The 16,476-nt window shown below is 39.7% G+C and overlaps 1 protein-coding gene and 1 long non-coding RNA gene across 3 annotated transcripts in view; one reads left to right on the forward strand and one right to left on the reverse strand.

Annotated features, from left to right (window-relative positions):
* PGM2L1 (phosphoglucomutase 2 like 1) overlaps window positions 1-16,476 on the reverse strand; it is a 109,667-nt gene that overhangs the window by 71,185 nt on the left and 22,006 nt on the right. Inside the window, exon 2 of one of the 2 annotated variants that reach the window (XM_034995486.1) lies at window positions 7,575-7,651. The exons of the other annotated variant lie outside the window; for it this stretch is intronic. Within the exon in view, the coding sequence (XP_034851377.1) occupies window positions 7,575-7,631 (57 nt within the window). The 5' untranslated portion in view covers window positions 7,632-7,651. The remainder of the gene's footprint in view (window positions 1-7,574; window positions 7,652-16,476) is intronic. 2 annotated transcript variants of the gene reach the window in all.
* LOC118004241 overlaps window positions 1-16,476 on the forward strand; it is a 60,976-nt gene that overhangs the window by 13,370 nt on the left and 31,130 nt on the right. Inside the window, exon 2 of the long non-coding RNA XR_004677521.1 lies at window positions 11,929-12,002. This is a non-coding gene — a long non-coding RNA (uncharacterized LOC118004241). The remainder of the gene's footprint in view (window positions 1-11,928; window positions 12,003-16,476) is intronic.

Genomic DNA, 16,476 nt, shown 5'->3' on the forward strand with positions numbered 1-16,476 from the left:
TGAGAGAGATGAGTTAATATGACAGTAGTTGCTCAATTCTTATTTTTGAGTGCATAGAGTTTTACATCAGAGGAAATAATAATTGATCTCATGAAGTACTTTTTCAAATATTTGGTATCAAATCTATCCCAAGAGCAGTCTGTTTTCCCTATGATATATGCTTGTGGAACACTTAGAGAAATTGTCTCTATGCTTGATCTCAATCAAGGCAAAATAAGCAAGGATGGAGCTGTACAGACAACCTGCTTTTACTTAAAGCATTCTTTATTGTCAAGAAATGGGGTATTTTTTGTCTGAAGTGAATTACGTTACTTTTGAGTCACTTCTGAAGCTTTCCCATGACATTTATTTTTTTTTTAATTTTTTTTTAAAAGATTTTATTTATTTATTTGAGAGAGAGTGAGAGAGAGAAAGAGCACAAGACGGGGGAGCGGGAGAGGGAGAAGCAGACTCCCTGCCGAGCATGGAGCCCGATGCGGGACTCGATCCCAGGACTCCAGGATCATGACCTGAGCCGAAGGCAGTCGCTTAACCAACTGAGCCACCCAGGCACCCCCTTTCCATGACATTTTAAAAAACCTGAGGCAATTAAAGCAAGTTGCATTAAGAGGTTGACAACAAACCTCTTTAAAACAGGTTGAGCTACGGCATCAGGGAAATCCAAATCAAAACCTCAATGAGATACTACCTCACACCGGTCAGAATGGCTAAAATTAACAAGTCAGGAAACGACAGATGTTGGCGGGGATGCGGAGAAAGGGGAACCCTCCTACACTGTTGGTGGGAATGCAAGCGGTGCAGCCACTCTGGAAAACAGTATGGAGGTTCCTCAAAAAGTTGAAAATAGAGCTACCCTATGATCCAGCAATTGCACTACTGGGTATTTACCCCAAAGATACAAAAGTAGGGATCCGAAAGGGTACATGCACCCCAATGTTTATAGCAGCAATGTCCACAATAGCCAAACTGTGGAAAGAGCCAAGATGTCCATCGAGAGATGAATGGATAAAGAAGATGTGGTATATATATACAATGGAATCTTATGCAGCCATCAAAAGGAATGAGATCTTGCCATTTGCAACAACGTGGATGGAACTGGAGGGTATTATGTTGAGCGAAATAAATCAAACAGAGAAAGACATGTATCACATGACCTTACTGATATGAGGAATTCTTAATCGCAGGAAACAAACTGAGGGTTGCTGGAGTGGGTGGGGTGGGGTGGGAGGGATGGGGTGACTGGGTGATAGACACTGGGGAGGGTATGTGCTCTGGTAAGCGCTGTGAATTGTGCAAGACTGTTGAATCTCAGATCTGTACCTCTGAAACAAATAATGCAATATATGTTAAGGAAAAAAAAGAAGAAGAAGAAGGTAGTAGGAGGGGAAGAATGAAGGGGGGGAAATCGGAGGGGTAGACGAACCATGAGAGACAATGGACTCTGAAAAACAAACTGAGGGTTCTAGAGGGGAGGGGGGTGGGAGGATGGGTTTGCCTGGTGATGGGTATTGAGGAGGGCACATTCTGCATGGAGCACTGGGTGTTATGCACAAACAATGAATCATGGAACACTACATCTAAAACTAATGATGTAATGTATGGGGATTAACATAAGAATAAAAAAAATAGTAAAAAACAAAAAAACAGGTTGAGCTAGTCCCCCCAACACGTACACCTTTCTTTAACTAATCAAGGTGAACAGTTAAAAAGAACCACACAGACTGTAGTTTATTTGTTACATGCATTCAAGATGAAAAGAAGTAGTTCTCAACAAGTCCCCTGGAGATAGCTCAACTTTTGTGTCTAGCCTTGTTATGTGATTTTTTTTCTTTGCACTTGTCTTTTGGTTACCATGACAACTGGAGAGCTCATGGGGAGGAGAGATTGTTTTGACTGTTGCACTGAGACTAGGAGGAAGAGTTGAGACAGGTGTAGAAACATGGATTCAGGTCAGGGAACAATGAGAGTTGGGGGCTCTGTGGATGTGTATATGCTGAGCATTTTAGGTTATTTTGCAGGGAATACAGGCCTGATGCTGAATAGTGTAACAATGAGGAGTATAAGAGTAAGACATGGAGAACTTAAAGGCCAGTGGGGCAGAAAAGTTTTATGTAGCCACAATGTCCCTTGCTCTCTCACACTGCACAGGTTTTGTGCTCTCGTCCACCCCTGAGTAAGTGACTGATCCACCCAATCCATCATGCAGGCAAGTAACACAATGAAAATATATCTAACTAATAGCTAAATAAAAATCTCCCCTGGCCACACTCCCTATTATCAGGATATCTTGAGTAGAAGAACACAGCCAGCTTGAGCCTATCCTGCTGAGGTGACCTCAGAGGAAGGGATTTGGTGACAGACTAGCAGCTGTCTTTGACAGGACCTCTCCAGAGTACAGAAGCTACCAAGTCCCCAGCTCATGGAGCAGCCAAGGGATGTTGTGGAACATACCTCCTAAGGTAACCCTGGTCACTGGTAAGCTGAGATTAAGTGCCCAAGTTGGACCTGGCCTGATAATTTGGAACTGGCCTAATTTGGTACACATTGGTAAAGACTGGTCCTCACATAGGATGCCCTTTTTGGCAGTTCATTCTGTCCACCTCCACCCTGGCACAGCCACCTCTTGGATTCCAGCTGCCGCAGGGACAGTTTCAGAATTGATTTCAGTTTTGGGACGTCTGGGTGGCTCAGTTGGTTAAGTTTCCAATTCTTGATCTCAGCTCAGGCCTTGATCTCAGGGTCGTGAGTTTGAGCCCTGCATTGGGCTCCATGCTAGGCATGGAGCCTATTTAAAAAAAATTTTTTTAATTAAAATTAAAATAAAAGAATTGATTCTGGTTTTTACTCATCACAAATGCAGAACCACTCCATTTTTTATTTAAAACATTTTAAAAATATTTTTTCTATTTTTAAAATATGTTTTTATTTATTATTTTTTAGTTGTTGCTGATTCCAAGTAGGGGTAGAGCAGTGTGAGTTCCCCTACGTAAGAATTGGAAAATTTTACCACTTAAAACTGATTATGAGTCATTTAACTCTCAAGAACTATTTTCTAATTTATCACTGACTTGAATTAATGTTACATCTTTATTCTAAATGTGCCTTTTGTGTTACTTCCTCTGTTTCCCCAGCCTCCTGTTGGTGAAAAGGGATTTTGGTGATGCGTAATCTTTGAAAAGTACATTCATTAAGGCTGTCAGTACCATGTATTTGAACATTATAATCCTGGCTTTTTATTATGTTTCTTTCCCACTTGTTCTTGGTTTTTATTCCTGAATGTTCTGCAATCTCTCTTTACTGCATGCTTGAATTACAAGTATACACAGAGAACTGGCTTTTATGACATGCCAAGGCAAGGATGTTGTGTTTCAGCTTTATAATAATAGCACTGGGGGACATATTTCATTTCAAAAAGACTAAGTTCTACTTCAAAAGAGTTTTACTTAATTAAAGTTAAGGTGGTGAAAAGCCTAAAAAGCAATTCTTTGACCATAAAGTATTTTCATTTAGCTATTAATTAAATATATTTCCATTGTGTTTATAGCCTTACCTATTAATGCTTTGCTTTCAAATAGTCAAACAAAAATGGATGTGCATGACTCTCTTTACCGTATTTCATTATTTCCTTTAGCTACATTATGGCCTATTGAAAATGATTTCATATTTGCTGACATGGTATTGATGATGCACATTTATTGCAGTTAATTAGAGGTATATTTTGCATCTTGGAGCAGCAGGAACCTGGTCATCTGTTCTCCTGCCCCCTCCCCGTAAGCCATCTGCTTTCTCTTACAACAGCTCTACTGCTTACATAGTCCACATGCTGCCTTTGACAAAAATTCATTTATTCATATACCAAACATCCGATACATCCAAGGCACAATTGTACACATTGCAGGAAATGAAAAACTGTCACCATATTATATACTGTTTTAGAATTTGTAAAAATATTTTTTTTACAATGTAGGGTGAGTGGGAAGAAGTCAGGGAGGAAGTAGGATTCATTAGAGATGAACTCAGAGATAGATGGGTAGGATATTGCCAGGCAGTTGACAATGAGGAGATTTGTATGTAGATATGTGAAATAGGTAAATTTTATCTTTGTCTCTCTCATCTTACTCTTGTCTTCACCCAAAGCTGGCTCTCAGCATGCCTCTCTATTCCTTACTTGAATGCATATGAGCTTTATGAGCGCAGGGGGTTTTTATCTATTTTGTTCACTGCTGCATATTCAGCACCAATAATGCCTGGCATGTACAGATGCTAAGTATTGTGAGTTTTTGAATGAATAAACATAGGAATGAGATGATAATTACCTGTAAGCTTTAGGGTCTCTGATCTTCTAAGCTGTTAATTATTTCTTTTTTTTTTTCTCAATAAACCTTGGTCAATAAAATTTATCGTAAAACTTTTTTAAAGTTTTAAAATTTATATCTTTTTTTAAAAAAGATTTTATCTATCCATTTGACAGAGAGAATTTATATCTTTAAAATTGTGAATGAGGGGCACCTGGGTAGCTCAGTTGGTTAACCATCTGCCTTTGGCTCAGGTCATTGGCCTCTCCACTCAGTGGGGAGCCTGCTTCTCCCTCTCCCTCTGCCTGCTTGTGCACGCACTCTCTCTCTCTCTCTCTGTGTCAAATAAATAAATAAATAAATAAATAAATAAATAAATAAATAAATAAATAAATAAATAAAATCTTTAAAAAAATAAAATTGTGAATGAGATTTCATATCATATATATTTTGGAGCTGTGTTTTAGTTTGTTATTGTTATTAACTTTCGTTCATGTCTTTTCCCATTTTTATATTGGTTTTCTCTTATTGTAGGAGCTCTTTTTATCTCAAGGAAATCAATTTTTTGTCTGTTGTATGTTTTGCAAGCATATTTTCCAGCTTGTCATTTATCTTTTTTACTTTGTTTATTGTATTATTTCATGTGTGGTATTTTTAATTTGTATGTAGTCATCTATATAAATATTTTATGTTTTCTGAATTTCTCCTTGATTATTTTTTTAATTTTATTTATTTGAGAGAATGCACGAGAGAGAGAGAACACAAGCAGTGGGGAGGGGCAGAGGGAGAGGGAGAAGCAGACTCCTCGCTGAGCAGGGAGCCCGACATGGAACTCAATCCTAGGACCGGGATCATGACCTGAGCCAAAGGCAGATGCTTAACTGACTGAGCCGCTCTCCTTGATTATTTAAGAAAAGTTATCTCATGCTTTCTTGTTATTTAAGAAAAGTTATCTCATGCACTTTAATCATTTTGCTTTTTTTTTTTTTTTTTTACTTATAATATCTCTGATCTATTTAGGTCAGATAATTTTTATTAAATAAACCCATCTTTTTTTTTTTGTCACTGATTAGAAATGTCATCTTATTAGATACTTAATTTCTGTTTGTATTTGGATCCATAACTGGTCTCTCTTTTCCATTCCATTGATCTTTTTTGTCCATTCATGTGTCTGTACCAACATGCTTAGAGTACTATATCTTTATAATATACTTGGTTTTTTGGTGTGTGTGTGTGTGTGTGGTTCTATGCAGTTTTATCTTATGTGTATATTTGTGTAACCACCACCACATTCAGGATGCAAAACTGTTCCATAACCACAAGGGAACTCCCTAATGCTACTCCTTTATATATCTGCCCCTTGGCATCCACATCTTATAGTTTTGTCATTTTTGAGAATGTTATTAAATGGAATCATGCAGTGAGTAGCCTTTTGAAACTAGTATTTTTTTCACTAAGCAAAATGCCCTTGATATCCATCCAGATTATTGTGTTTATTACTAGTTTGTTTCTTTTCATTGCTGAGTAGTATTCCACTATACAGATGTGCCAGTTTTGTTTAATCATTCACCGACTTCAGTTAATGTTATTTGGGTTAGACATTTGTGTTATTTTCAGGGGTTTTTTTTTTGCTATTAAAGATAAAGCTGTTATGAACATCATTCTTGGTGAAGAATGTTGTTGTTCCTAAGTAGAGAGTACTGAATGAAATATAATCATCAGTTTATGATAGAAACAGTCTCATCATTGGTCCAGTGCAGAGCCCTAATCATATTCATTTATTTAATTATCTATCATTACTAATAAAATGAACATCATGAACCTACCACCTAAACTAAGAACAGACAACTTACATTTTTTTATGTTCTCTATCCCTATCCCATCCCCTCGCTTCCCCCTTAAGACACCCACCTTCTTTTTTTTTAAGTAGGCTCCACATCCAGCGTGCAACCCAAACCCAAGGCTTGAACTCATGACCCTGAGATCAAGACCTGAGCTGAGATCAAGAGTCAGATGCTTAACTGACTGAGGCACCCAGGGGCCCCAAAGACACCTATATTTTGTTTTTATAATTGCTTTTGGGGAGAAGGTGTTTTATCACTTACACTGTTTTACTTATTTCTTATTTTTATAAAAAGATTTTAATAATCTATATTATCTTCTGGGATTTTCTATGTTATTAAAACTTTGCTGTCACTACTTTCATTCTTGGTTAATATTCCATTGTGAGAACATAACAAGAAAATTTAAGTTTTCAGCTTTTGCTGTTATGAGCAAAAGTCCTTTTTTCTAATCATTAAGCTATAATTTAGTAATAATAATAATACTTTGTTTTAGTAGCAATAAAGATACTGCTATAATCTATAATGATAATAATAGCAATGACAATAATAATGTGATTGCCCATCATAACACTGCTACACTGATCTGAGATGCTTTATGATAGCCCTAGCCTTGTATTTAACTTGCATCAATTAAAAAGGTCAGTGGAATGGAACTAGAGGGTATTATGCTAAGCAAAATAAGCCAATCAGAGAAAGACAATTATATGATTTCACTCATATGTGGAATTTAAGAAACAAAACAGAAGACCATAGAGGAAAGGAGGGAAAAACAAAATAAGATGAAATCAGAGAGGGAAACAAGCCATAAGAGACTCTTAGCTATAGGAAACAAACAGAGTTGCTGGAGGGGAGGTGGGTGGGGAGCTGGGGTAGCTGGGTGATGGGCATTAAGGAGGGCACCTGATGTAATGAGCACTGGGTGTTATATACGACTGATGAATCACTGAATTCTGTCTTTGAAACTAATAATACACTATATGTTAATTAATTGAATTAAAGTAAAATAAAATGTCAGTGGGAAACCAGGTAAGATCTAAATATTCTGCTCATTATGTTTTATAATAAAACTCTCCTTGATACACTCTTCTACAGAGTATTTGTTGAGAGTAAGGAATTATTTGTATGTTTATTCAATTGGCCCAAGAAGTCAGCCACTGCCCCAAATAGGGCCAGACTCCTTTTACTGGTATTGACATTCAGATAACTTAAAAATAAATGCTCTGGGGGCACCTGGCTGGCTCAGTTGGTAGAGCATGCAACTCTTGACCTTGGAGGTGTGAGTTGAAGCCCCATGTTGGGCATAGAGATTACTTAATTTTAAAAAATGCTGTCATTCTGCAGAGGTTGCTAACTTTATTGCACTGGATGTCTTCCTTATGCCCTTCTAAATCTATCCTCCACTCTTCTACAGCCCACTGTGCCTCAGAAGGCTGACCTGTATGGAGTGCTTCCACAGGCTTCCTTCTCTTCCGATTTCAGTCTGGTTGGTCATTGGGGAACACGAGAAGGTAACTGAAAGAAGGAAGAGATTGAGGTTGGAAGGCAATCTGATTGATCCTTTGACATAATTGATGTCAGGTGATTCTCTCCACAAAGGCCTTTTGGTTTCTGAATCCAGTAGCTGCTACCTTTCCCTCATCCCTCATTCAGAGAGGTAACATCTCCTCATCAAGTGTGTCTAGCTCTGAGGCCCTACATTATCCTTTGAGGTATTTCTACCCATATATATATATTTTTTAATTTAAAGATTTTATTTATTTATTTGACAGAGAGATAGCTAGAGAGGGAACACAGCAGGGGGGAGTGGGAGAGGGAGAAGCAGGCCTCCTGCCAAGCAGAGAGCCTGATGTGGGGCTCGAGCCCAGGACCCTGGGATCATGACCTGAGCCGAAGGCAGATGCTTAACGACTGAGCCACCCAGGCGCCCCTCTACCCATATTTTTGTATATAATCTCTTTATTAGACTCTCCTCAGATTATTAAATCTGAAAGGCCTCTTTCCTGTCAGCACACCAGTTGATACACTGAAGTGGCAGATGATCATTTATTTGCAACATGGTGGAAGAGGCATGTTTGCCGTAGAAGAGAATGAGAGAGAGAGTGCAAGATGAAGAGGGAAAGTCCCAATGCCATGGAGATCTGAATTCCAGCCTCCAAAGCCCTTGTTTCTTAAGCTCCCCCTTCCGTTCCTTCAGTTACCTTAGTATACTCCATGGCAAACAGGCAAGTAACAGGAAGCCCATTCATGTCTAGACCAATTTGAGTTGAGTTTTCTGTTACTTGCCACGAAGTATACTAAGGTAGCCCATGGCCTACGAAACTGCGAAGTCCCGAGATAGGTTGTGCTTCAGAATTAGTTGATCTAGTAGTTGAATAATGTATCATAGACCCTGTTTGCCATACACAGTGTCAGCTTCGATTTAGGGTCTGGATTTCTACATAGTTATAAAAAGGCAGTTGTATCCATTCCCCTAACATCTGGTGGGAGGCAGTTGCTTCCAGGTACTTTCTCAGAAAATTCAGTAAATTTCTTTTCCTGAAACTCTCAACAAACCTCTCCTTGCTTCTCATTGGGCCATATAGTATCACATGCCCATCCTTGAACCAGTAACTATGGCCAGGAAGTAGGATTATGCTGACAAGTGTAAACCAGAGCATAAACCTTTCTCTTCCAATCAGGAGTAGGTTAGTTTCCCCAAAAGCACATGGTGCCACAGTTGGGATGGAGGGGGAGCCTGGATAATGAGGAAGGAAATAGGGGAGATACCAAGAGCAAAGGGAACAGATCTTGGGGAGATAACCACAATATCTTCTATGCTTTCCTAGCTATATGTAAGTCAAAAGTTTATTTCCTGCTTAAACTATTTTTTTTTTTAAGATTTTAATTATTTATTTGACAGAGATATAGCGAGAGAGGGAACAAAAGCAGGGGGAGTGGGAGAGGGAGAAGCAGGCTTCCCGCGGAGCAGGGAGCCTGATGCGGGGCTCGACCCCAGGACCCTGAGATCGTGACCTGAGCCAAAGGCAGACGCTTAATGACTGAGCCACCCAGGTGCCCCTCCTGCTTAAACTATTTTATGTGAAGTTTCTTTCCTGTCTTGAAAATGATTAATGATTAATTCAATGAGGAGTAGCTTGGTACTTGTTCTGGCTGTGCCATTTTCTAGTTGTGTGACTTTGGTCATGTCATATAAGCCACCTATGCCTTAGCTGCTTCTTCTATAAAATGAAGGTTAATAACATCTGCCTGACAAGGTTGCTCAGAGCTCCAGCGAGATGGGAGATATGAAAGCATCTTGTAACCTATAAAAGGCTAAACAAATGTGAGGGCCCTTTATTAGCAGTAGCTTTGTTGTTGCCACACCCTGGAGATCAAGCTGCTCTCTTTAGTGAGAAATTAGATGCTCCCACCTGGCTCAGAAATGCTAAATTGGGCGCCTGGGTGGCTCAGTTGGTTAAGCAACTGCCTTCGGCTCAGGTCATGGTCCTGGAGTCCCGGGATCGAGTCCCGCATCGGGCTCCCTGCTCGGCGAGGAGCCTGCTTCTCCCTCTGACCCTCCCCCCTCTCATGTACTCTCTCTCATTCTCGCTCTCTCAAATAAATAAATAAAATCTTTAAAAAAAAAAAAAAAAAAGGAAATGCTAAATTGCTAACAACCTCCCTAAGGTTTTATCCTCTTTCTTTTTCATAAGAGACCTCTCTGAGCTGTTAAGAGCCAGAGGTGGAGTAAATTATCCAGTTTTCTCCACTGCTCTGGAAAAGAACCAAGATGTGTACAGGTCATTCTAGTCAATCCAAAAGCACTTATTCAGCACCTTCTGGTGTCTCCTACTGTGGTAGGTATAAATATAACCATAACAACCTGTTAGTGTGAATTATCACAGAGAGAACAGCTCTCAATGCAGCTGGAGATTAGTTAAACAGCAAACATTGTGCTGTCTTCCAGGCATTATGCAAACTCATATCAATGTAAGGACTTTTTTGAGTTGACTGTGATAAGAAAGAAAAGCACTGAAGGAAATGATTATATGGTTAGGAATTTGGCAAGGTCAGTTTTTTACGTAGGCTGTAGACTGAATGATACCTGTGAATCTATGTTTCCCTCTCCAGGCCCCTAGAGATGAGAAACCTTCTTTGGGAAAACAGTAACTTGGTTCAATTTAATAAAAATACTCTCAGTATGCAGAGTAATTATGGAGATATGGAGAAAGATTCTTTCTCCCTGCAACTGCATAAAACTATTAGAGTTAACTACACTGAATAAACTCAAAGTCTGATGCTGTAGCAGTTCTCACCAGGAGAACATCTCCCAAATTTCCCTCTTGCCTTCCCATTCCAGTATATATCAGTGAGTAAGGGAAGGGAAGGATCAGGCCTGTGCAGTTTGATAAAAAATGACCCCCAAACACACTTTGAGACCCACTGGTCTAAGAGTGAGTTTTGTGTACCTAAGAGCCCCCATTCACTTCATCCAGTGTTTTCTCCCATTATACCACAGAAGCTCAAGGGATAAGTAACTTCTTGGTCCAGAACCCTAGAGCCAGCACATAAACTTGGAGCCTGTGTTTCTTTTTTTTAAAGATTTATTTATTTATTTATTTATTTATTTAGTTATTTATTTATTTATTTATTTCAGAGAGAGACAATGAGAGAGAGAGAGCACATGAGATGGGGGAGGGTCAGAGGGAGAAGCAGACTCCCTGCCGAGCAGGAGCCCGACGCGGGACTCGATCCCGGGACTCCAGGATCATGACCTGAGCCGAAGGCAGTTGCCCAACCAACTGAGCCACCCAGGCGCCTGGAGCCTGTGTTTCTATACAGTTTTCTTTCCCACTGTTCCAAGCTGCTTCATGCTCATTGTTGACATAAACCTCAACAGGGAGTATATGAGAAATATGTATTGCCCTTCTGTTATGTTTAGTACACTATGATAGAACTACAAGATAAATATATATATGCATATATTTATAAGTGTGTATATATATATATATATATATATCAAGGTCTTTCATTTTATTGGTATTTTAAATCTAGTTAGGAAGACAGGATATATCCTTAAAAAGATTTAAACACAAGGAGCATGTGCTTAGTGTCAAATGAGTGATTTAGACCAGTAATTGCAAGTAATTTGTTGATAATGAAGCAAATTTTGTAAATGATTTGCTTTATAAAATATATTTGAACAGATTATAAGGATAATAAAGATATCCACATTTCTATATGCTTTCTTAAGCTGGGGAGAGAGGGGTAGAATTATATCCAGCTAGCCAGAAATGATAAATTGTGCATAACAATAAGTCATTTAACATGTAACTTTACTAAGTGTTTCTATGAGTATATGAACAAAAGGCTGAGAACTGTTCATTTATACACAGAACTTTGGAATTTCCTAATATAGACAGTTATTGAAGGCTAGTGATTTTGGAAATTTTTGTAAAGAAAATGAGAGTAGAATTGCATTTTGATTGAACTATAGGATTTAAGCAGACTATACAGAGATTGTGGGGAGTGGGAGGAAGGGTTCACTCCAGGCCCTAGATATGTCAAGTAACTGTATGATTTAGAGCAAGGGAAACTAACATTGGATAAATAGTTGTCATATGACAAGGAGTTTGTTAGATACTTGGCATGTATCATTTCATCTAATACTTAGGAGAACCTGAGACAATTGGGATTACTTTCACAGTTTCCCAGATAGGAAACTGATCTCAGGAGAGAAAAAGTAAATTGCCCAAGGTCAACCAACTAGGAAGTGAGGTAGATTAAATATGGCCACAAATTATTTTCAGCTCCTGTCACCAAGACCAGCATATATCTGGAGGTTGAAAGGCCACATGGAAAGCGCCCCAGCAAAACCAGACATGTAAGTGAGGTCATGAAAAGCCTTCTAGCCCCCACAGACTCTCCAGCTGAATGCAGCCCTATGAGTGAGCTCGGGTGAAACCAGAAGAGGAACTGCCCAGCTGACCCACATAAATGTGAGAAGTAGTAAATTGCTATTGTTCCAACTGCTGTGTTATGAAGTGATTTGTTACACAGCCCTAGATAACTGAAACAGCCAAGCTTTGACTTTAGGCTTTTCTTGTTCCAGTGCTGTTATTCTTTCCATGACACATATTACTACTTTGTTATTGATAACATAGGAGTATTTGATAAGATAATCTATAAGGCTCCTTTGAATTCTTAATAGAATGATATTCTAGATGCATGGAGTTGGGAAATCCAAGATGTGTTTGGAGAGCGGGAGGAGGCCAGTCTAAGTAAGAAGGTTATCGTCAAAGAGGTACTAGAAAGAAAATCTTCTAGTATAATGATTAAGAGCAAAAGCTGGGTTTGAATCCTAGGTCCACCTCTCAGTAGCTTTGGGCAAGTCACAGAACCTCCCTGTGTCTTGGCATTCCCATTGTGAAAAGGTGATGAAAATAGAACCTTCCTCCTAGGGTTGTTGTAAGAATTTAATGAGATAATGTATGTACTAACTTAGAACAGGTACTGACTCACAGTGAGAACTCAATATGTGGACACCAAGTAGACTAAGGAAGACACCAGAAGCAGAGAGTCCAGCCTGCCCTTGAGGTGAGGGTAATGTCAAAAAGGCAGTGTTTGACTCTGGTGATAATGCTTGCCTGTGGCAATAGCAGGACCCTTCTAAATATTTAAGAATCTTGGAAACTTTTGTGGATGGACTGCTGATTTTTTTTTTTTTTTTTTTGCATCTCCATGTTAGGAGCAGAGAAAATTTTCATTATCATGATAGCTGGTATAAGGACTTCTTTTAACATAAGTCTTTAACATATACATAATATGTTCAACTATAAAGTATTCACAACTTTTTGTCTATCTGATCACTATTATGAAAATAATTAGGAATCATGGAGTCAGAGTTCTAGTCATTAATTCAGTAAATATTAGTGCAGTATTTGCCATGTGCTAGGCTTTTTGCTGGGCCCTGGGGAAAATAATAGTACAGGGAAACCAGGATGGTTTTTGCTCTCACTGAAATTACAGTGGAATGGGGAATTTGAGACAAAGTAAGGAGGCAGTTACTGTCCAGGGGGATGAATATTTTGTTGGGGAAAGTTTGGGATACAGTGGGTGCTTGTAGGAGGTACTTCTGACCCAGACTGAGGAGAGAGACCAAATAAAATATATTTCACTTCCTGAAATAAAGTGACCTAAATGGATAGCTGAGAGATAAGTAGAAGTTAGCCAAGATGATGCCTGAAAATTTGCCACAAGTCTAGTTTGTTTAAATGGTGTGTTCACCTTGAGGAGTAGTGTAGGAAATGCTGCATAGTTGGGAGAGGTGAAGGGTTCCCTCTGGTCTTAGAATTTTATTCCTGACAGCTAAGGATAAGATGACAGCAGTTGACTGGGACCTAGAGGTGACTGAACAGTGATATAATAAAACTGACCTAGAGAAAGCATTTGAATAGGTGACCCAGAGAGACAAAAGAATGGAAAAAGGGTGAGATTAAAGGATAGCTCATATTTCAGGTTGTAAATGTTCAGATAAAGTGGTATTAATGGGAAAAACAAGTGTCAGATGACATGAAGTCTGATCTTGGTTTGACCATTAACTGCCTTTTAGTATATGGTGTTAGTTAGAAATAGTCCCTCTCTGAGACTGATTTCTCCATCTCCAACCTGTATGTGTTAGACTACAGTTGACTCGAACAACACGGGTATGAACAAGCACGGGTCCAACTTATATGCAGATTTTCTTCAGTAAATACAGTACAGTACTATAAATGTATTTTTTCTTCCTTATGATTTTCTTAATAACATTTTTTCTTTTTTGCAGCTTACTTTATTGTAAGAATACAGTATATAATACATATAATGTACTAACAATGTGCTAATTGACTGTTTATGTTATCAGTAAGGCTTCTGGTCAACAATAGGCTTTTAGTAGTTAGGTTTTGGGGAAATCAAAGTTATACTCAGATTTTTGACTGGGTAGGGTGTCAGTGCCCCTAACCCCTGTGTTGTTCAAGGGTCAACTGTATTTGAAAGGAGACCAGAAAGGAATGCTACAGAACAGAAAGTGAAAGTGGTCAGACTAGCTGAATAGTATTCCAATTCGGTAACATTGTCATTTGAGCCCCAACCTGGCCAAAGCACAGAGGATTTTCAGATCTGATGTTGAACAGGTGAAGTCAGTATTACCAGTTCTCTAAAGGGAACTAAGCTTTCTAGACTTAGAGCTCGTTCCTCTGATTATTCGTTGAATGTTTGTGGAAGAAAGTGGACTATAATTTTTACTTCGTTGCCTGTCTCTCTCCCTGCTCTTCTCACCCTTCTGCTGTTATAAGGAACTCAGAGAAGGTATATGAAAAAATGAGCCTAGAGGAGCAGAACCCAAACCAAAGCCTAGTGAATGCAAATGTTCACATTTCAGGTCTCAGAGTGGGAATGATCTTTAGAAAACTGTAGTGGACATCTATTGTTTTGGGTGGCTGACACCCCATCTTTTCATCTTGGGACAGTAACCTCCCTTCTGTTTGAACCCTGATTCCCCCACTCTAATCATGTGGTTCCCAAAGGGGCTAGAAATCATAGTATTCCTCACCCTTGGCACAGAAGTAATGTGTCACTCAAGCCAGGGCAAAGGGAGATTTTGCAAATTGGGATTAAGAAGAAGGGGTTCAGTCCTTCTCAGATAGCAAAACTGAGATGGAGTCAGAAGCTAGTGGTAGCCATGGCCTTTGCTGCATAATGAAAAAGTATTGCTCGACCCAGAAATCTTCGTTTTCTGTTGGCAGTGACTCCTTACTGTGTTCAGAGATAAGGCTACTCCTGGTCCTGGGCCCCTCATAGGTCCGGCTCTCCTGCACCAGCCCCTTACTTCTGCTGCTTGGTATTTTTACAGTTTACTAAGTGGTACTTTTAAATTGCTTTTCATGGGGCACCTGGGTGGCTCAGTCAGTTAAGCATCCAACTCTTGATTTCAGCTCAGGTCATGATCTCAGGGTCATCAGATTGAGCCCCACATCAGGCTCCATGCTGGGCGTGGAGCCTGCTTAAGATTCTCCCTCTCTCCTTCTGCCCGCCCCCACGCACACTTGCATGCACGTGCTGTCTCTCTTAAAAAAAAAAAAAAAATTGTTTCTTACAATGATCCTTTATGGTAGACATGATGTTTTGTATCAAGGATAACAGGGTGAAGTGACCTGTTATTAAGTTACCAAAGCCAGTAAGATGGAGCTGTCCGTGTCCTTTACTGAACCCTTCCGTTTTCTCTTACAAAACCAACTAAAGACACATAGTGTGTAAGAGGTAGAGCAAGGTCTTGAATCCAGGATGTTCAATAAATACCAATCAATAAATAAGATGGTGCTAGAGCCAAGCACCATTCTCGGGCCCAGGGTACAGTGTGGAACAAGACACAGTCTCTCTGTCATGAAACTGATAAAACAGTGTGAAAACAGACCAGTAAACAGGCAATTAGAATAAAGTGTGGTAAATGCAAACACAGGGGGAGTATAGGGTCCTTCTGAAGCAGGTGAGAGTAAACCAGATCTGAGTTAGCAAAAGCTCCACAGCAGGGTCACTGCCGGCCTATATGGTACCTGTCTGTGAATCAGGAAAAAAGGTGCCCTTTCCTCAAAATACTTAATTGCCAACTGCCAGAAAATTGTAATAAAAATATATAAATCTGTAATATCTATGCTGCAATTGGCACACCCTAGTTATGTGCAGTATGCAACCTGCACAGCTGTGTGTGGCACCCTGCTTCCCAGAGGAAAGAATGTTTAAGCTGAAATCTAAAGGGCAAAAGTGAGTAGTTAGCAGACTCCCTACCTGTAGGCCCGTGGCATGTCCTGGAATTGGGTCTGCTGCCAAACAGGCCGTTATTTCTTTAGGCTGCACGGCCCTCCTGTGGCTGCTCTTGTGTCCTCATAGACACTGCACCCTTTCCCTTAGCTTTAGCCTGCTCTCCCGGGGAACCCAGAGCACTCTCTCCCTGCAGGTCTCCCTGCAGGTCATACAATCTCCCCAGACCTGTTTGTCTTCCAGAGACTAGGTGAAGAGTTTGTGTTTCTGGAACGTAGCCCTCAGTGGCGCTTAATTCGAAAAGGAAGAAACCCCAAGAGAAAACCTGATCCTCTCTGGGAGGGGTTAGCCTGGAGGGTACAGTATCTGAAGGCCTGCGGATTATGGAGCCTTCTCCTCATTGGCTGCTAATTATGGCATCCCCTTGACTGCAGTTTTTTGTTTTTGATTTTTAACTGTGGTGCTTAGCTCAATAGGAGAAATAAATGAGAAGGGAGCATGGAACCCTGCTGCTCTGAGAATCCTAAAATATCAGACCTGAAAGAAATCCCATGGTATGC

Source organism: Mirounga leonina, unplaced genomic scaffold (assembly GCF_011800145.1).
Source record: "Mirounga leonina isolate KUSES-001 unplaced genomic scaffold, KU_Mleo_1.0 Mir_92, whole genome shotgun sequence".
NCBI lineage: Eukaryota > Metazoa > Chordata > Mammalia > Carnivora > Phocidae > Mirounga > Mirounga leonina.